This window comes from Hippocampus guttulatus, chromosome 12, assembly GCF_054856545.1.
Source record: "Hippocampus guttulatus isolate MCC_2025c chromosome 12, RoL_Hgut_1.0, whole genome shotgun sequence".
Taxonomy (NCBI): Eukaryota; Metazoa; Chordata; class Actinopteri; order Syngnathiformes; family Syngnathidae; genus Hippocampus; species Hippocampus guttulatus.
In genome coordinates this window covers 10,114,172-10,135,852 of record NC_141272.1, presented here as the reverse complement: position 1 = coordinate 10,135,852, position 21,681 = coordinate 10,114,172, and the positions used below count along the sequence as shown (strand labels likewise).

Here is a 21,681-nt window from a genome sequence, read left to right as displayed (position 1 = left end):
CAAAAGGAGGGGAAACTTTAAAAGGGGCTACTATCAATAAATGCCGCACTGGTGTCGACGTTCATCCTTTGAAGAGGAGTGTGTTCTTCAGGTTAGAATTGTAACAATTCCATGAAATGTTGCATTTTAGTTGGCTATTTTAGCCTCATCCGGGTCTTGTTTCCACTGTGGGTTGTATAGATGGGGGAGGCAATACCGACATTTGTAACATCATGCAACACGGCCACAGGAAACCCAACAATGAGTGCAACAAAAATTGGGATCAGGGACCCCAAAACAAAGGACAACAATGGAGCATATCCAGCATTTGGATGTTTTGCTTGCATTTGTCAAATATAAAAAGGCAATCGGATGACAGACCAAGGAATGCGTCTTGATGCACCCTTTGGGTATTGTGCCACTGCTGAACATTTCCAATAATCGGCACGAATGGACCATTACTGTTGTTGATACAGCTGTTGTTGTGCCCGTTCTCGCCTCTGTTCCTCTCTTCCGTCTCCCCATCTCAAACCAACCAGCAGAGGCAGACGGTTACCCCACAGAGCCTGGGTTCGAGGTTTCTTCTTTAGAGAGAGGTTTTTTTCCCACCCCCTTGCCTCCCTTGCGTTGTGCTTTCTGATTCGGTGCTCAGTTGGTTTTCTTATATACATATATATATATATAATGTATGATGCGCATGGTTCCTGCTGATGTGAAGGTTTAAGCTTTGTTTCAGCTTGCATTGGCAAGATGCCTTTTCAGAAGGGTTTGCATCGCTACGGTCGTATCCAGACTTGATGGTCTTATTTTTGGTGTAATATTTCCACACGCTAGCACCACATTGCTGCTAGTTTGCTGCACTGACCCACCAACTGGTTGCTTTTGGCGAGGCACCTGTGTTGTTGTTGACAAAAACACATGATTAGCGGCTGGTCGACATCAAGCTATCAACATTATGGCGGAGTAGTCGATAAATCGACTAGTCTGTACAAGCCGTAGTAGGGACCATCGCAGAGAAAAGGCTTAGTCATTTGGGAAGTGCAGCTTGAGCAGAATCAAACTTTAATGCTTGTTGAAAGTTCAGTTTAGTTTTTCTTGCCCTGCCATTGACACATACTGTAAGTACATCTTTTATCATCCAAGCTTTATGTCCGCCATAGGTTGCTTCTGATTGCTCAATTGTTATTCGGTGTCGACCCTTTGGTTTCCTCTTTAGGATCGCTGAGGTGGTGTAAGAATGTGGCCTGCCTTCCTGGCGTCACATCCTCAATCATGAGGTCTTCCCAATTAAGCTGAATTTAAAGTCTTATGCCAGGTCCACCCGTCTCCATCTCGTGTCATTTGGTGTGCGACGTGGGCAAAGGCTGAGTGGGTCAGCCACCGAGATGAGCAGAGAAAGACGTCTTCTCCCCGTGTGTAGAAAAGTAAAGTTGCTGTAATGAGCTCCGGGTTGAAGATGCCAACTGGCAGTCCACATTTCATTAAAGCGTCTTCTGATGTCTTTGTGAAGCTCTTCAGTGTTTCGCGTAATCCACATTTCTAAAGCTTTCAAATACAAATGATTCGCCATTCATCCCTGTTTGATTTCATCCAGTGATTCCTCTCATTATTGCATTTTTCCTCGACAAAGCTGAGCAGTACCCATCCTCGCCAATGGGGTCTCAGCAAGAGCCGCAGGCCTCTGCTTGGCTAGCGCTGCTCCATCTCTCAGACTTAACCTCTGTCAGACGCATTGCTGTGAGGCACAGAGAAAACAAAATAACAACCTAGGTACACACACACAACTGTTGGTTTTTACTCCCTCCTGGCTTCACACTAAGGAAATGATCGCCTGGTTCTTTGCCTCTGTTCAACATCTATCAGCTCATTAATGTCGGTAATCCACAGTAAGTGTACAGAGTAAGTGCGTTTTTGTGTGTATGTGAGAAGGTAGCCAAAAAAGCCTGCGGCATCCTCTCAGCCTATCGGGAGTATGTTCATGGGTGGTATGGATGTGACCGCTGCTTTGTGTGTTGTGCGTGCGTGTGTGTCCGTGTTGTGTTGTGTGGAGAACTCTAGGCTGTGCAAGTGGGGCTTTTGCAGGTAAAAGACTTCAAGCAGCGTCCTCAGAAGGTTTGGTTGCTCTCACATTGTCTCAAATCAGTGAGTTGTTGTATTTGTTTGCTTATTAAAGGGGGATTAGTAGTGTGCTTCCTCAATATACTGTACAAACACACTACAGTGGTGTAGGGGTTGTTGCCTCTTGGCCCATGACTGTTTTCTTTGGTGTCCTTTCATCATGAAGATACTAATGAGCAAATGTTGCTTCTCATTTTCTTTCATGCAGGACAGGCAGTGTCTGACTCAACCTCTATCTAACTCATTCACTCCCAAAGACGTTTTTAAACGTCTTTTCAGACTTGGTCCAGAATTGGCTGGTACTGAATGAGTTAAGGTTGACACAACCATGTTTGGATTGTTTTAACTGCTTGAGACAAGCAGTTCAAAAAAGGCAGAAATATAGAATTCTGATGGATGTATTAAAAGCATTGGTGCTCACCAGTCCTCCCTCAAATGGCTTCAATTGGCTCAAAATACAGCTGCCCGGCTCCAAAGTGGAACACATAAAAGGAAGCACATTGCTCGTCCTCCGGCTTCCCTCCACTGGCTTCCTGTGCACGTTAGGGTTCATTTTAGGCTAATCTTCTTTGTTTTTTAATCTCTAAATCACAGGTGTCAAAGTCAAGGCCCAGGGGCAAGATCTGCCCCGCAATGTCATCTTATGAGGCCCGCGAAAGCAAATCATCCGTGTCAACTTCCGTGATGCTTGCTTAAATTGCAAATTATCAAACATCATAAATAACGGTGACATTTTGCAATCATTTTGTTGCCCTGTTTTTACTCATTTGAGCAATAATTGAACAAATACCTGACTGATTTCAAAACTAGTGAGCCATCATTGTTTTTTTTGTGTACAAGTAATAATACAATGTGTTGATTAAACATTTATTCGGTCACACTGTCTTTATGGCACTCTGAGGGAAGATGTAACTCCCAAGTGGCACGCGACAAAAATGAGTTTGACACCTCTGCTCTAAATAGTGTCACCCTGCCTCAGCTGTCAAAGCTGCAACATCCCTACACTCATGGCCGGTGCCTCAGTTCAGCTGACCCGCTGCGCCTGGAAGTACCGAAGTCCAAGCGAAGCTCAGAGTGGAAAGGCCCCTTTATCTATTGCTGGTTCCAAACTATGGAATGACTTCCCAGCACACATTAGATAAGCACCCTCACCATCCATGTTCTAAAACACGTCATAGTTGATGTTAACTTTTCAACTACAATTAATACACGCAGATTATTTGCATGAGCATTATTTCTTATAAATATAATGAATGGATGGATTTACAAGCCAATTGGAAGTCAGGATGAATTAGGGCTTCGTGTGCATTTTGCTGCTGTACAATGTTTGAAACATAACATTTGATCCGGATAAAATGGTACCAGGGATATTACACTTGTTTTTGTTGTCTTTGGAGTGACTTTTTTTTACCACAAAGCGCTGTGAATGACCTGTCCAAATGTGTACATGTGCCTGGGTGTGTGAGAGGGGGGAATCTGGCCACTTTTAATCACAAGAGAGACACCCCCAGTGAGCGATAGCGAGCTGTGACAATCCACTTAGTGCGCTCTGTAATCTGCTGAACCATTTAGCGAGTTGTTTAAGGAGTATGCAAATACTTGCATGGGGGGGGGGTGACACACACAAACATACGCGTGCGCATACACAAGACAAATCTGGCTCATGGACTGATGGCGATTTGTAGCACTAACACATTTAGCGTTGTGAGTGTGAGTCCGAGTGTGTTGATGTGTTTGAGACCTGCTGCAGGCACGGAGAGAAGCCAGGCCTGGAGCGTGATGACAGAGACCAGATCCGGCCAAATAGAAGTCCCCCCCCCCCCCGCTCTTCCTACATGCGGCACACACAAATGCACGCTCACACACATGCTTCCCCAATCAAATTACCCCCTTCCCCTCTTTTATTCTCTGCTGTCCTCTTTGCATCCGTGTGTACCTTCATCTCTTCTATTTTTTTGACTTTCATTGAACACAGTACGAGCCAAGTGTTAAAGATCTCATCTTAGCTCACCGGCGTAGTCTTTTACGGCTGAGAAGTCAGGATTGTATACGGCTGGTTACGAGCCGGAAACATGACAGGCCAGCTCTGATTTAGAGCATTATGTAAATGCACTTGTCGGCAAAAATGTTTTTCTCTTGCAAGAAAAAAAGGGTGGTGGGTTTGTTTGGTCTGGCTTTACAAAGAACGTTGTTGTGGCTTGAAGAGACACACTGTTAACGTTTTATTTTCTTTCCACTTCAAGAGCTCATTCATCTGCCCTTCACTCAAGTCTTTTTCGGAAAAAAAATATTTTTCCACCCAGAAAAACAAATTACACATTAGTGACTTTACAGTTGATAAAATCTTACTCTTTTATTATGCATTTGACTTCATCTATCTTAGGATAGTTACTGATATGCAGTTTAAGAACTGTGAAGGTAAATGCTCCCTGAGAGGGGAGCAGAAACATGTTAGCATTTCCATTACATTATGTTTCATATACTAATACAGTGACTGTTGTTTGTGTTCCACTCCGGAGTTCTCATTCAATTCACAATTTGGATCCCACAATGTTGTCTGTAACAGAGATTGAATCTTAACATTTGCCCAAATGTGTACTTTTGTTTTTAATGTGGATTACCAGTTTCCAGCGGATCTGATTATTGGGGGGAGGGGGGGGGATACATTATGATTCCTTGTTCAATTTTTTGAACAATTTTTTATAATTAAAAAAAATATATATATGTTAATTGGTCGCTACTTCGCGGATTTTTGTTTATCGCGGGTGGTTTTGGTCCCCATTAACCGCGATAAACGAGGGATTTTGATACCTGGGCCTCAGGTGGGAACTTGCCTGACTTAGGGTCTGATTTATTAAGATCCCAAGTAGCAGGCACAAAATTGGGTTTTCGTGATTCTAGCGGATTGTGCAACAGGTGTAGAAGTGATGGAGACAACCATATTGCGAACAAACATTACTGAGGCACAGAAAATGAAGTGATGGCTTTTATAATTTGGGAGGAGCCAGCAGCTGGACGAAAGTTAGGTTTTGTTTAACTTGATCCAAATGTGTGGCAATTTGATGTAGAGTATGTACTCATCCTGTGTAAAATTGCATTAAAATATGGAACAGGACATCCGGAAAACTGCTTTGGCGGAGGCCAGCACCAATTGTCACCATGTGCTGAAATGACCCAGATGCACAAAATGCTTGGCATGACTCCTTGGATTATTCTGAAGTTCCAAAATTGCCTTGCTCAAAAGACGTCAAATCACGAAAAAAAACAAACAAACCTAACAGCATGCAGCTGTGCCGTATTTCCTAATCTGGAGCAGGTCAGAATCTATTTTAATACATCATAATAAACACAGATGCTTATTCATTATAAAATGTATTGTGTGCAAATCTCTACAGAATTGTTTTGCAACTCAAACTTGGCTAGAGCAAGTTTTGCGAAAAAACAAAACAAAAAATCTTACATTGTCAAATAAATGCCATAAATGATTGCCTCAATAGCAACTACATTTCAGTTTTGGGGGTCTATCAGTGCCAACTGAAGCAAGTTGGCCATCTTGTGCACTGAAACAGCCGCTATGTCTTAACTTCTCTTTGTGCTGCGCTTCCTTGAAGTCTGCAGGACGCACAAGGGTACACGTCGGCGCTCTTCTGACGTCTCTCCCTGCAGGCCAGGCCGCAGAGCGCTCGGGGCCATGTTGCTTTGTGTTCTGACGGACAGGCAGACAGAAAGCAAGAATTACCCCGGGCTAGCGATTACGTCGACGTGACAGCACAGGAGTAGTGGCCATAGAAGAGATGTGCAAAAGGCACGGCGTGCAGATGAAATGAATAACAATGAATGCAACGTGTCCCCCTCAGACCCCCAATAACCTGCACGCCAGAGCCGAGTCGGTGTGACAGGCTGGGCTTTGGCGACGCTTTATCCTGGCTGTACACTTGTAAGGTAGAGCTGGGATAATCGCACCTAATCTAATTAGACCTAAAGAGGGCCATGACTGCGGCTGGCCAGAGGCTGACCGCGCACACGCACACACGCACGCACGCACACACGCACGCACGCACGCGCACACACACACACACACACACACACACACACACACACACACACACACACACACACACACACACACACACACACCAGTAAACAGCTCAGCAACAAAATCCTGTTTGCATTAGAAAAATAAGGTTGTCATATTGATTATGCAGATGAGGTGCTAACTGGGACTAACTGCCTCTCAGGCCAGCCGGTTACAGCTGACACAAGCTAAAGAGAGGAGGAAAGGATTAGGACAGGTTTAGCTTCACGGTTTCTTTTGCCACCGTTTTGCATGTCCTGCTTTTCAATTCACTGCAGGCTGATCCTCACTGCTGCTTTGCCATTTTGTCATGCAGAGTGACTATATCACCTGTAACAGTCCTTTCATATTAAAAATGGAAATATCTTTGAAACGTTGGCAGGGGGGGGGGGGGGTGTTGCCTTTCAACTGAAGAAAGAGAAAAAAGTCCTAATCTATGACAACACACAAATGTCAAAGATTCACCGTTGCTTCCATATTAATCAGGTATATAAATCAACCCAACCTGACAGTATACTTTTATGCTCCGAATTCTCACATTTATTCTTATACAAATGTTCATACTCTTATTATGTCTTCTCATAGTCTTTGACTGACTTGTTTCTTGTAGTTTTTTTTCCCTTCATGAAATCTATATACGTATTTATATCTGTGTGTGTGTGTGTGTGTGCGCGTGTGTGTATATGTGAGTAAATTGAGTTACAAGCTTGATCACGTAACAAGTGAATCTTGTATGTCAAGGTACCACCTCAGTATATGTGTTGTTCTGTTTTTGGCAAAGTTCTCTAGTACTTCCAGCTGGAGATGCTTAGTCGTCCTGTTGTATTGAATGTATAAAACGTGTGCCAATATATAATGTGTATTGCCTCGGCGCACACGGTTGTCATGAGGTGTGCAGCCAGATTTCCATCCCGTCCTCGAGAAGGTCTGGGCTCTTCTCGGGCTGAGGGTATGATGTCCAATTGAAGGGCGGGATTGAAAGTGATTACCTTGTTAACTCCTGGCACCCGCTGCTACCTTGATATAGAGCTGAGCACCAGGGCCTGATTTGCAAATGAATAACCTCTCGCCCGTCTTTCCCTCGTCTCCCCCCCCCCCCCCTCCATATTCCTCCCTCTCCTTTTTTTTTTTTTTGTCCATTTGATGCCAAGATCATCTTTTTATATTGTGCCATGACAGATGCTGCGCGGGGCTGCCATTGTTCCCCATCAGTTTTCGGGCGAGCCAAAAGATATCCACATGTGATTTTAACACTGACAAAATCCCACCCCTCCATAGCAGCCCAATGCTTTCGTCTTTGTCTGTCCGCGCAGCAATCTCCAGACTTCCCGAGCAGAATGTTGGGTGGTGTCATTGTCTGCTTTTCAATAATGGAGAGGTAGCGCTCTGATTACGGAAGCCTCTAATTGGGAGATATGAAAGGCGCCGCCAGCTATTGAAGAAACTGCAGGAAAATTGATTGCTCTCTGACATTTCCCTTTTGCTCCTCGTTATGTGTCCTATTACTTTCACTCTATGAAGCTTGGAAAAAAAAAGAATTCAGTTTTCTTTGCCTCGGCACAGATTTTCTCTGAATGTGTTTGCGCTGTAGTCGCAATGGTAAAGTCTTAATTACAGTCAATGCATTTCTTAAAAACACTTGAAGGCCATAAAAATCAAACGCTCTAATGGAAGGAAAAAATGTAATTACGCCGCTAACTGAATGTGCTCTTTTGTTCCGCGTGACGATGTAATTTATATCACTGCACAGACTAGATAATTGTGCGCCATTTGTAACCTCGAAACAGCACATGTCGGGACTAGGGCCAGACCAATTAAACACACATTAAAAAAATGACTGAATTCTGCCAATTTTTCTCTCTGTTGTAAAGTTAAATAAATTGTAAAGGACAGAGAATTGTGAAGTGGTCGAATGTTCTGCCTGTAATTCTTATCTTTCCACAAAATACACAAAATGTTATGTTATTACTTCAATTTTTTTTAATTAATCGGCTGAGAAATCGGTCATCTGTATTTTATTCTACCAAACATCAGAATCAACATTGTCCTCAAAAAAGCCAGAATGTCCGGGCCCAAGTCAGGACAGCTGTGTACCGAGGACGCCGGTAAAACACCTCAAGTTGAGTTTGTGACTTCTTTGCATCTTTATTACCGATTTGTTTTACTGTTTATTGTATATGTATTGCTCCATGTACAGCACTTTGTATGCAGCGATGGCTGTTTGAAAGTGCTCTATAAATACAGTTGACTTGAGTTGACTTGAATTTGACAGTGTGGGCTAAAAAGTATTCAGTCCTACCTGAGCCTGGCCTTGTTCCCCCCTTTATCGGTTTTCTCTTACTAACCAAAGCGATGCATACAGAAATACAAGACAATTGAAATCAATTAAAGCCTGCATTTCACTGAGCGGCGAAGCTTTGTGCACGTGGCCAAGGTTGGCTTTTCGTCAGGGTTCGTTAAAGGTTGCAGAAATGTTCATTCGATGTTCGCAAACATTTTTAAAGGTCATACACAGTTTCTCTTGTGGTCCCCAAATTTTGAACATGTTTCAAAAAGTCTTTGCAGCAAGTCAACCAAGTGTATGCGAACATCTTTACAACCTTTTATACGAACCCCGACGAAAAGCCAAAATTTGCTACGCTTGTGAGCATTCGCTCTCGGTGAGGTACCAACTTTAAGGTAGTTATTTCCTATTTCCTTGAGTGCACTGAAGTTGTTGAATGCGGCGACTCCTTCTCAAGCCAAAAACATTGCCGACTAAGCTGTACTACTCCCAGTTTGAATTTGAGTATGACATTTTGTCGGTCTCTAAATGCGCTCTGCAATTCACTTGTGACCAGTCGAGGGAGAGGTCCACCTTTTGCCCCAATTTACCTGCCATTAAGTTGATAGTATCGACTTGAAGTGCTTCAGCGTGACAAGTCTTCGTCGCACAATTTGCACACAACCACGCTGTCCTCCACAATTCCGTCAGGCACAAAAACTAAGCACGCCATATTTCTCTTGGCTGTTTCACGGTGGATTGACAGGCCCCCGATGAACCCCACTGACATTTGCCCAGCTTGTTAGCGCTCGCGTGTCCCGTCCCTTCTATTTGCGACATAAACCCCGAGTGGTTGCCCTGATAGAGCCCACATAAGAATGCAGTTTCAATTTCAATCGACAGCCATGTTGAAAAGGAGCTGTGGCGATAGCAATCAGGCCTGAGGGGGGATGCCAGGCTTCTTGTATTGTGTCTCTTGACTGCTTCATCTCAAGCATTTGCCTTGTGTAAGGAAAAAGGCACATGTCATTGATGGGAAATGGTTATTACAGCATGCTTTCTTATATTTGAATGTGTGCGCGTTTGTGTCAGCGCGCTTGTGCGTGCGCGTCATGCTCAGCCCCTATCCTATTGACTTTCTAATAAATATGTCGTTAGATCAGCAGTCAAACAACATATGAATTCTCAGTGACACGCTTGACAAGTCCTACGTTTGTGGCAAATGGGGGTGGCTGCCCCGCGCGCACGCGCACCCACGTACACACACATACACAAAGGATGTCTCTTTCAGTCGTTTCTGTGTCCTGCTTTCTTTGGCTGATATTTTCTCTTCCCCTTATCACAATATGTGACTGCAGCTATCAGTACAAATGCAGAAACCTGTCGAAAGGTAGATGTATTTCATCTAGCTCACAGGTTTGGAGGGGTGGAAAAAAAAGACGGTGTATCCTTTTAAGAAAGATTTAGTGTGATAGTTTCATTAGTTCTTTCTTTGTCATTTCATTTCTTGGCCCATCACCACGTCATTCAAGATGTCTTCCAAATTTGGAATATCAGACCACTTCCACATGGCAATGACAGGAACAATGACATCAGTTGGGATCAATCCCCGGCTCCCCCGCACTCTCAAAAGATGCTTTGCAAACTCAAATAAAAAGATTAGAGTGTTCTGTGTTTTAGACCACATGTTTTCAAATGAACAAAGATATTGAGATAACTCAAGTGATTCATGAATTGTTGCTTGTCGGCACCAGTAGTCTCTCTCACACAGTGATCGCACAAAATAGCCGCAACTGAGACGGAACACAACAGTTGGCAGGGTTTTTTTCCGCTTTCGGGACAATACAAGTTGAACAACTTTGAAATAGGGAAGCTAAAAATAACAATAAGCTTGTGTGCAGTTTCATCAGGTACTCCCACTTCTTCCCACTTTCCCGAAATGCATGTATGGTTCATTGAACACTCTAAATATTCCCAATGCGTGAATGTTAGTGTGAATCGTTCTTTGACTGCATGCCCTTGGATTGACCTTGCCTCGCGCCCGTGTAAGGTGGCTTGAGCACACCCTAAAAAGGACAGCGTCTCGAGGAAATGGATGGATAATGAAACAAATACTTTTGCATTGCGGCTCGAATCAATTATGCTTCAGCGAAAGGGTTGGAGTCTTTACATATACTCATACACGACAAACAGGAGCATATAATAATGGCTCATAAGTGCCCGGGTAATGGGCAAGTCTTGTTAGCTGGAACTCAAATGACTCCTCCTGCATTCAAGGCTCTCTTTCGTCTCCCATCAGCTGACTAAAGGCGTTCGTCTTTGGTTATGTCTTAGGCTCAGGGCGGTCTATTAAGGGAAAGATGGCCAGACTCGGGGTGGGCTTCTATGAGAGACCTCATGCAGTTATTAGAAACTTGATCACAAATGACAACTGGGCTCCCATGTGATTAATTATCTGCTGGTTAAAGGCAAGTGTTTTTTCGGGGGTTTAAGACGAGACACAACCACAAATGTGATGCAATTGAATTTTTATTATTCTTTTGCTCCCAAGTGTATTTGGCATTTTCACCATGGCAGTTTAAATCGGTACTATACAGAATTATTCATTGTTGTTTGCTTCCATGTTGACACGGCCCGGCGTTGACGCTTGTGGAGTTCATTGTGTGCAATATGGGCATCCATGCAGTCAGTCAGAGTAAACACAGTCATATTAGATATTTGGCACCTAAAATGTGCAATGAAATTGACATTAGAGAAGCTTTGCATCAGAATTGGACGCTTCAGTCTCAATCCAGCCTAAAAGAACCCCAACAATGGGCAATCGCGGGGAGGTGCCGACACTGATGGATCGAGCCACCATGTTAAATTGGTCAGTATTGACCTCCTTAGCTTTGCTTTGTTTGTTTGTCCAGCTTCACTTCATTGACCATCGTAATTAACATCAGCACTCTCACTCTGTCACTTGCTTTTCTCTGAAAAATAAACTGCTTTGTTTCCATTTACCTGTTATCAAGTCACCAAGTGGTGGTTTAGCATGAACCACACCACACACACACACACGGGTGTCATGTTGAGCAGAGTAATGATTGGAGCTCAACTTCCCAGAGATGATGTCATGTTGGACTTCTTAAGACAGCAAACTAGTTGGGATCCATCAACAGCGCATCTGTTGTTTGTCGTCATTTTGCTTCAATTTCTTTCAGACATCAGCAGTCAATTAATCACAATTGATCGAAATTTTGATCATTTAATCCACTGGTATCAAAAGTCATGGGCCCGCCAAAGCAAATTATGTCGACTTCATCTTTCTTTCTGAAATGCCAACATTTCAATTAGTTTCACTTAAAAAAAAAAAACACACGTGGAAATCGTGTCCGTTTTTTAAATCTCTTGAACTGTAAAATATTAAATGCTTTTCTGTTTATCACAGGGGACATGTTCCAAACCCAACTGCTGTATGTGGTAATCTGATAGTGAGGACCATTTAAAAAAAAAAGTTATTTTCTATGGTTTTACCCCTCTCATATTCAAAAACACTTTTTAAACACACTGTAAACTCATTTGAACTCAAAAAAAATGCAAGCTTAACTATCATAGAAACTACTGTATGTTGTGTAATATCTGTGTGTTCGTTATGTACCTTCAAGAAGCACAACCGAGTGGGTTGAAGTCAAGTTGGCTCAAGCCTGCGTGTGAGTATCTGATGATTTGCTTTCCAAATATGTTTTACTGTTTGGTCAAGTGGGTAGTTGTAATACTCTGTGTTTTTTAAACGCAAGAGTTTTTGGTAGTTTAAAGCAGATTAAATGGTGCACATTTTACTCATGACATTTCTGAAATGGATTTTAAATGCACAACTGAACTTCTTGAATGTTTAATTTGTATAAAGATTTGCGATTTTTACACACATTCTCATTGTGTCAAGTTTATCGCAGTGAAGGATATAACACTCCTCAGCCTCCCAATTCCCGTCATTTATTCTCTTCCATTTCTACTGCGGCGGTATGCCAGCTGTGTAATGTTCCATGATGGTTGTAGCGAGCAGGGCCGCCACGTCTCCCAGGCCTTGTGTTACACCGACCATTACTATCTGGCCTGCCTCCGCTACAAATTGGATGAACTGGCACTGACACATTTTCAATATTATTACATTAAACCAAGTGGATTTTGATTGATAACCTAATATGGGCCTAATGCAAAACATCAATCACGGCAAGTATATTAATTATTTAATATTGCGGCGTAATTCAGAAATCAATGCCGCTGCTGCGTGGAAGGCACAGAGGAGGAAGGAGGGTGAGGACAGCGAAAGGAGGAGCAGAAATGGAGAGCTCGCTCCCTTTAGACCTCATCAGATGACATGATGTTTTGAATACACGGAGAAGCATGGTGTGCCCGATTAACTCATTCAGTACCAGCCAATTATGGACCAAGTCTGAAAAGACGTTTAAAAACGTCTTTGGGAGTGAATGAGTTAAATGCCATTAAAAATTTGATTTCGAATCATGAAGGTATATGTTGCCAAAAGCAAAAGGAGAGAAGAAAGTGAAAGGATGCTGGTGGAGGAGGAGGAAGAGGAAGGAGGCAGAGGGAGAATGGGAGCGTGTCTGTGTCTCCCCTATGTTAGATTGTTTCCCCACTAATTGCGCTTCATTAGCGGATTACACACACTGTCACCACGGAAACAAATGTCTCGCTGACTGCCCGCCGCGCGGTGTTTGTCACAATGTAATGTAATTACAATCCAGAGGAAGTTGGCCTTAAGTGGTCGACATTGTGCTGCCAAGAAGACGGAATAAACAACAAACGGGCTTTCATGGCCACCTTTTGACCCTCTACTTTCATTGCAGCTTCATATTTTCTTAATTTCCCTCAAGGGAATTTATTTATCCATTGATCTGTCTATCTTGAACAAATAAACACCTACCTCAAATAGATGTCTCCGTTTTGCCCCTTGAGGCAAAAAGTATAGTTATAGTAATTATTGGACATTACACTGGGGAACCTTTTTCTTAAAAAAAAATTATTCTTTTTATTTATTGATTATTTTCTGCCTTTTTCTTTACTTACTTTTAGCAGCTGAAAATTTGTTGAAAACAGCTGTCAGACCTAACTCATAAAAAATGGTTTTCCTCATGGTTATGGACGTTATTCTTCACGAACGAACACCGGTGATCCGTTTTGAACAATGTTGCGCATCTAAACATCAGCACCTACGGAAGCCTGAGCACTTCTAATGCCGACATCACACTACATGAATGTAGCCTGATTTTGAGCTGACAGACGTGTTGCAGACAAATGTGGTGTGTTGATAGCCAATTTTGTGTTGTCTTAGCCCGTGTAGCGTGACACACATTTGATTGGTCATGAGGCGTTTGGGACGCTTCACGCTCACACAATATGCCCCCGTTGACATGACTTTGACAGCTGCCTGTCCTGCCTCTCCGATGAACCTGCGCCGATGGACTGAATGATCAGATGGAAGCGTGCAACGATTGTGCAGGGTCTGGTCGGTGACGGACTTGTAGTGTGACATCTCGCCCGGTCCAAGACTCAGATCGATATTTACCTGGTAGTCTGACAGCGCGACCGTTGTGAACGACAAAAAATGTTCTTTGAAAAGCCCAAGTAGTAGTTTGACAAGGCCATAAAATACAGTATTAACGATGTGCTTTCGATATGAGACACCATCTATCTAGCGAGCTACCAGTCTTTCTAATCATAATTACTCAAATAGTGGCTCCTACTTGAATCATTGCCATGTCACAGTTACAAAGTAGTTTCTTGGCGTATCATCCACTTGAACATATGAACGCCTCTCAACAAATACCCCCCCCCCCCCCCCCCCCCAAGGAAAAGGTTAAAGCCAGTCTTAATCTCGTCCGCCTGACTGTGTCACACAGCTTGGTTGGCCACTTGAAACATTAGTGTAAATTGCGGAGCCCATTTGAACTCACCAAAACGGCAGCGCCTGCTAATGCACATAAATAGTCGGAGATGAGTTAAATCGACCCACTGCATGTTGTGAACATTTCATTTGACGTTATTTCAGACATGGTGTTTTTCTGATGATTAACGTTGCATTACACCGTGCAGTGCGTTGGCTGTTTCTCTGCAGTTCTTCATCATAGTCTTCTTTTTTTTTTTCTTATATCAATTTTGATATCTTCATATCATTCCATCAGACCTTATTTTAAATTAATGATGTGGGGATGACCACATTTATGAAGCCCGGTGTGATAGGTGGATAGTGGGATGGATTTTTGGGAGGGAAGGGGAAGGGCAGGTGGAGGGGGGGGGGTGTTAGACAGTATGTAATTTTAGAGATGGTATAGATTTACACTATGATGCTGCTGGCTGCATTAGCAACTGACGCCTGTCGATAAGCCTTCCCTTCTCTACACGCACGCACGCACACACACACACACACACACACACACACACACACACACACACACACACACACACACACACACACACACACACACACACACAGAGTTGTCAGTAATGGGGACCAGAGTTGGTTGTGGGTGCTGGGATCGGAGGCTGTTTGTATTCTCTTGATCTTTTGATTTCCACTGCTGCAAATTTGAAATATGCCAAAATTGCATCTATTATTTACTGCCAATTTGCCTGTCCCTTCCTCAGCCTCACATGCACACACTCGCACGCACGCTTTCTGACTTGACATTCTACCGATTCTTTTAATTTTTATGAATAAACTTGATTATAGTCTTGCTCTTTCTGTGGTTTTGGCCAGACTGAAAAAAAATAGACAACAAAGCAAGACATCTTTTGATAATCTTCATGCTTTTGTTACTTGCATTTTATCTGCTCTCTTCAAAATCTTACTCATCATGACTCCTGTCACTGGTCAAAGTAGGGCTAAAAACATTGAAATAGTTAACAATTAACTGGTGTTGATTTAATCAAACCTTGAAGAACATTTTGTCTTATATACACCTTGAAGTTAATTGGAAATGTAAAATGACAATCTTCTGGTATTTACGCTCATTTAACTGGTGAGAGGCATTTTGTAATTCATCAATGCCGCTGTAATGGCGGAACGAACCAAAGAGTTCAGAAACTAGTTTTTCAAGTGTGCTTGAACGTTGTCACGTTGTGTATTTTTTGTGTGCATACTTATATGTATTGGATATAAAGTCTGCACACCCTTATTCAAATGCCTTTTTTTTTTGTGTGATTAAATCAAGATAAATCCTTTTTCTACCATGACCTTTAACTTGTACAACTCAATTTTGAAAGGAATCTTTTCAAGAAAGGAAGTAAAAATAACAATTGAGAATCAGAGACACTGTCGCTGCTCAAGTGAGCACACCGTCTTATAACTTGTGGTTATATATGGAATGTGGTTGCTCAAAATTTAACCGTCACATTCAAACTCATGTTAAATTAGAATGTGCACTCACCTGTCCCCATTTAAACTGCCTCGGATCAATCCCAAATAAATGTCTGCTGTTTTAGTCGGCTTTTCCCGACTGCTGTGTCCTCGATGAACAATTTGTTTTGGGATGTGCCGAATAATCACTTACAGTAAATAATTTACCTACTGGAATTCGTGAATAATTGCGTCTTGAATCAATTGAGGCAAAATGGATTTCACTACTTGTTAATTCTGTCGAATCTGGCTTGCTCTGGAAAGAACAACAACAGGATGTAAACTATGGGAAGTTATGCTACATCCACACGGCAGCAATATTCTGCTCAAGACTCTGGCATAGAGTCATTGAAATAATTCATGGAAAAGGTGATCATTTCGTGTGAGTGAACTTTACTTATAGTTTGTAAATGTCCCTTTGTGTTGCAGGGATGCTGCTGTAAGCATGAAAGCAGGATTGGAGCATCTGGTAAGTCCTGTTTGATAACACACACACACACACACACACACACACACACACACACACACACACACACACACACACACACACACACACACACACACACACACCTGCTTAATTAAAATGAAGTTGTCTCCTGACAGACAGTGAGAGAGCAATCTTAACTTGAAATGAAGATACCGTATTTTCACGACTATAAGGCGCCATTAAAAGTCTAAAATTTTCTCCAAAATGGACAGGACGCCTTATGATGCGGAGCGTCTTGTCTATGCGCTGAGTTCCAAAACCTGACTGACAGCCGACACGCTGTTTATATAGAGAAAAGGCGGAAGTGACTGTGGACAGGCATGCGGCAAAGAAGTCGGCCAATCAGTGAAGGGTGGGCGTGTATATATACATGTCCTGTTTTTATATAATATCTCGTTTACTAATTTTTACATTGTATTTTCTTATTGTCTGTACAGTGTCCTTGGGTGGCATGAAAGGCGCTTTTAAATAAAATGCATTATTATTATTATTATTATATATGGAGAGAAAGAGAGAGAAAAGGCAGACGTGAGTGACAGGCATGCGGGGAAGCAGGCCGCCAATGAGTGAAGGGTGGGCGTGTAAGTGGACGCTAAAGCGACGCTACAAGCAGGTACCAACACCTGTATAGAGTATGGCTATGTGCATTGTTGCAAAACAACTTCGGTTTTGGTTTCTAAGAACCCCCGAAAATAAATTCTACAAAGAGACACGCCTACGAAGCTCAGTTCAAACTTCAAGCCATCGGTTATGCTTTTGGCATGCGTGCCCATCTCACAGCAGCGGTGAAAAACCAAGTCAAGCAAATGAACTCTGAGCTTGCCGTTATTCCCGGAGGCTTGACTAAAGAACTCCAACCGCTGGACATCGGCATCAACCGGGCGTTCAAAGTAAAGTTGCGAGCGGCATGGGAACAATGAATGATCGATGGCAAACACAACTTTACAAAGAGTGAGAGGCAGCGCCGGGCGAGTTACGCCACAATTTGCGAATGGATTGTGGCTGCTTGGACGAACGTGTCTGCTTGCACTGTTGTTCGAGTTTTTGGCAAAGCCGGCATCATTTCTGTGGAGCCACATGGCAATGAGAGTGACTGACAACGAGAGGGAACACGGCGTTTTTGATGGATTACCGGTACTTGCACAATTGTTCAATTCTGATACAGAGGATGAGGACTTTGATGGATTTCTGGGTGATGATTGATCGAAAAACGTGAGTACATTGTACGATGGCTAAATAAAATACAACGGAACTCCGTTTTGCTTCGTTGCCTTTTTAAAAACGTGTTTTTAGCTTGTATCTGTATGTCTTGGCATGCTACCGTATGCTACAAGCTAACGTGTTTTTAGCGTGCGCGCATGCATGCCGTATGTTTAAGCTGCCGTATGTTTTACCACTTTAAAATCGCGCCCAATAATACAGTGCGTTTTGTCTATGTGGCAAATACAGAAATAGCACCCATTAATGAGACTGCGCCCAACCATACGGTGCGTCGAATGGTCGTGAAAATACGGTAATTGGAATGATCGTACCAATCAAATGATCCTCAAGTCCCCTGAAACACACGCGGGCACGCTTGGGCTTCACACGCACCAATGAATGTGAGCGCACGCCCCAAAACTCTCTCATGGGACAAAACCTTAACATTTAATGTCCATTTCTTGACTTTCTTTCTTGCTTGCTTTAATATGAGGTCACAGTGCCATGCAACGAAGTGAAAAGGTTCTCGCTCCTCTTTTTGGGTGAGAAAGAACCAAAGCTTTCCTTTCGGCCCCTTATTCCACAGGATGAATTATAGACGGGGGTCAGCGAGGGTCCTGGTTCTCGGCGGATGACGCACGCCCTGGCCCCCTGCATACTAAACGACGCACTCACACACGCGTGCAAGCATGCACACACGCGCGCTGACCGCACGACGCAAATGACCCTGAATCTGGCAAAATGAGATCCGACCTCCACATTAACAGTGTTCTAGCTGCAATGCAGCGAATGGCTGATCTGAAGAATGAACCTCAGTCTTGTTGTGCCATCATCACTTTCTGCCACAAATGTTCATTCATTTGTGTTCTTATGTAATATTTCCTCGATTTCTTACTGGTTTGAGATTCAGCAATGATGCGGGAAGTGCTTTGGGTAGAAGAAATGACCTGCCTTATGCTCCCGGAGTGCAGAATAACCTGTTACCTGTACAGGCATTTTATTCAGTGCAGTGCAATGCAAGTGGGACTAATGATTAACCATTGTCAACAATGTTGATGTACCTGGTTTTAAAATCCAGACAGAAATAATGAATCTTGAGGTCCGTCTGCATCCTTGCACTTCCACCTGGATTTGGATTCCTTCTTGATACTGAAACCTATGTGTATGACATGAAGCTATGAGCAGAATTTCTCTATCAAGCATCATGTTTATTATCTTACTCAGAAGAAATTTCAAATGATAAGACGGTTGGACATCCAAAGCAAATTACAGAGCGCAGATCTGAACAAGTACAGCAGATGGGAATGTAGATATCCAATAATGCAGGGCTCCATAAAAGGCAATATAAATAATTCAAAAGAGGGTTACATGCATTAACAATATTAATCACTTTCTGTATAGCAATAGTAAGTGAGCCTTCAGCACACAAGATGCACTCAGCGTAAATGACTACGGTATGTTAAAGCAATTATACCATAGCTTGCAGTTACAAAGAGTAGTCTAAAGGGTATGTACACAGGTTAAGGGTATGTACACTTATAATATCGTCATTATCACTGACATATAAAATATGTTCTTGCTTTCCATGTTGGTTCATTCAGATCGTTTGAATCTTGATCCCCATCGCTCTAATTTTTATATTTATTCACATATTTGTTTTATTTATATTTCATTCAGAGCAGTAATTCTCAATTGTTTTGACCATGGGACCTACATTTTCCTTAAACTGCAAAGTTGTTTTTTTAAATCGCCAAAAAGGTTTTGTTTAAAAATGGCCTCTGTTACACGTGTACAATATGTTATATTTTCAAAAGCCGTTTCAAATTCGCTTGATGAACCACAAAGCATATTTTTCGCTATGACGTGTGCTAGTCTCACGTTAAGTGGCACTGTATTTATTTTTTTTTACAGAGTAAACTAGTGGCTGAAGCTCATCTACACTTCCCATCGTTCACCAAATAGGTTCGATGCTCTTGTAATGTTTACAGAGCTCAATATGCCATGTTGCACACCACACACAGAACCAAATCAAGTAATTCAGTCAGGGTAGTTCTCAGAAATAAGGTCCAGGAGCATGATATGAGAGCTCCAAAATGAACTCGTTCAAAATTATATATGCTTCAAGTCAAACCTTCCTGCGGTGTGCTATGAATAAATACAGATACTTCACCCATCCCTTTGTTCGCAAGAGACCATTGAATGTTGTGGTATTACATTGTTTCATTTGGAGCGCTTGGTACCAGACCACCAAACACCTAGCACTCAAGTAAAAAGATAGTTTGAAATGTACTATTTTTCACTTCATACAAAGGTATTCAGTCAAAAAACTGGTGCAAATTACCTCTGAATCGTGAACAACGGTTGTCATGTTTCGTATTGTTGCAGTCCACGATCACATGGACACTACAACTTATTAGCTATTTGCTTCACAAAATACGAAATGCCTGCAGCTGAACCGTGCGCCTTTCAAATCCCACTGACTTACACGTGAATACACTGAAGAAATTGTGCATGCAACAAGTGTGGCGAAAATATACGGAACTATTTTATTTATACGAGTGTTACCAATAAAACTGGACACCATGCTCGATGCATAGTTTACTCAGTCATCATAGAATAAACAAGACATTCAAAAAATAGGTTTACATCCTGTTATACATTGAACCCAAATGATATTCTGTTTCAACTTATTAAAGTCGTTCCGGTGGAAGTATACAGTACCGGTACATGACAGTAGTTAATCGTTGGAGGTACCTTGTGGACTTAACATGTAACGACCGTAATCTTATTTTTTCTGTCAATGTATTATCAAATTATAGACAGCGTGGGACTTGATTAGACTGTATTGCGTTGCATTGGCATTCTGCCACCTTATTGGTGACAACTGTTTTTGACAGTTATGCAATTTAAGGGTGTAAAGGGCTGGTAATTACATGGGCGTGTTGGCATGTCACAAATAGGAATCCCACTTCCAGGATGACCAGGCTATGATGGATGCTGATGTGGGCAACATTTAACACATAATATGATTTGATACAATGTTAGTTGAAATAGTGTAAAAGTCCATTACGTCAGATAAAGCTCTGCAGGAAGATGCCTTGGAGGATGTGCGTGCTGGCCCAGATGGTCAATGCAGAAATCTCCATAGGAGCGACTCAGAGGAGAGAGGCAACCTCCAATCTTCGACTCGTCCGCGACAGCGACTTCCGTCTTCTAACTATCTTCTCTCCATGATTTTGTGACAAGGATGTGAAAACATTAAATCAGAAATTGATGATGCAAATGTGGATCTGATTGGCGCTTAGACAGGCAGACAGAACTATTAATCCTGGAATGGAATTGAGACAAATACAAAGGACTGGAATTAGACATTGCATCAATTAGAGCAGAGGCTGCTATTTGTGCAAATAAGGTAATGCTTCTTTGACTGTGGCAGTCACAAGTGATCGTTATTAATTTTGTGAAGGTTGAATTTTGGATCGAGATCGTATCAGATTTTATGTAGATTTTTAGTGTGTCTAATCGGATTTTTAACAACTAATGCGCCACTGCAGCAGCAGCAACCGAGCCATCATCACTTCCTTGCAGGCGTTGGGTTTGATGCACCGGAGTATATTTTTAACATTACATTGCATTTTAACTTTACATACACAGTGATAAAAGCACACACCCGTTGCTTTATCGCTGTGTATTTTAGAGCAAAACGTCTCGAGGAATTCAACCCCCGCAACTGCGGCGGCGCGTTTGAATTTACGGGTGTGTTTATGCTTATAGGGAGATTGCACCCTGGCACTCAGCTGCCTGGGGAGCTCAGCGCTCTTGATTATGACTCGGGGCCGGGAACAGTAAATAATGTAAAGCATGTTTTCCCCCCTGAGGAATACTTGTAGAAGTGTTCAAAATGTTGTTCCCTCTCAGTCGCTCACATAAACATCCCAGCAGATTTCCAAACAGGCATTTATGACTCTCTGCTGATGTACTGCTCTCCAGATGAGCGCGTCAACCCCACCAAGACTGAGACATATTATTCTTTTAGATCCCTGTCTTGAAACGGTCGGAGTAAAACCATCACTCTCTTTTATTAATCAATCGGTATTGTTTGAGGTTTCTTCTTAAGAGCAGTCATATGATAGGAAAGCGTTTCCAAAATGTGCAGGGAT

At 42.4% G+C, this 21,681-nt stretch overlaps 1 protein-coding gene across 1 annotated transcript in view; it reads left to right on the top strand.

Moving 5' to 3' along the window:
• The window catches only part of rsrc1 (arginine/serine-rich coiled-coil 1), a 118,698-nt gene that overhangs the window by 27,799 nt on the left and 69,218 nt on the right, over nt 1-21,681 (top strand). The window contains exon 5 of the mRNA XM_086125226.1: nt 16,264-16,303. Coding sequence (XP_085981352.1) covers nt 16,264-16,303 — 40 coding nt within the window. The remainder of the gene's footprint in view (nt 1-16,263; nt 16,304-21,681) is intronic.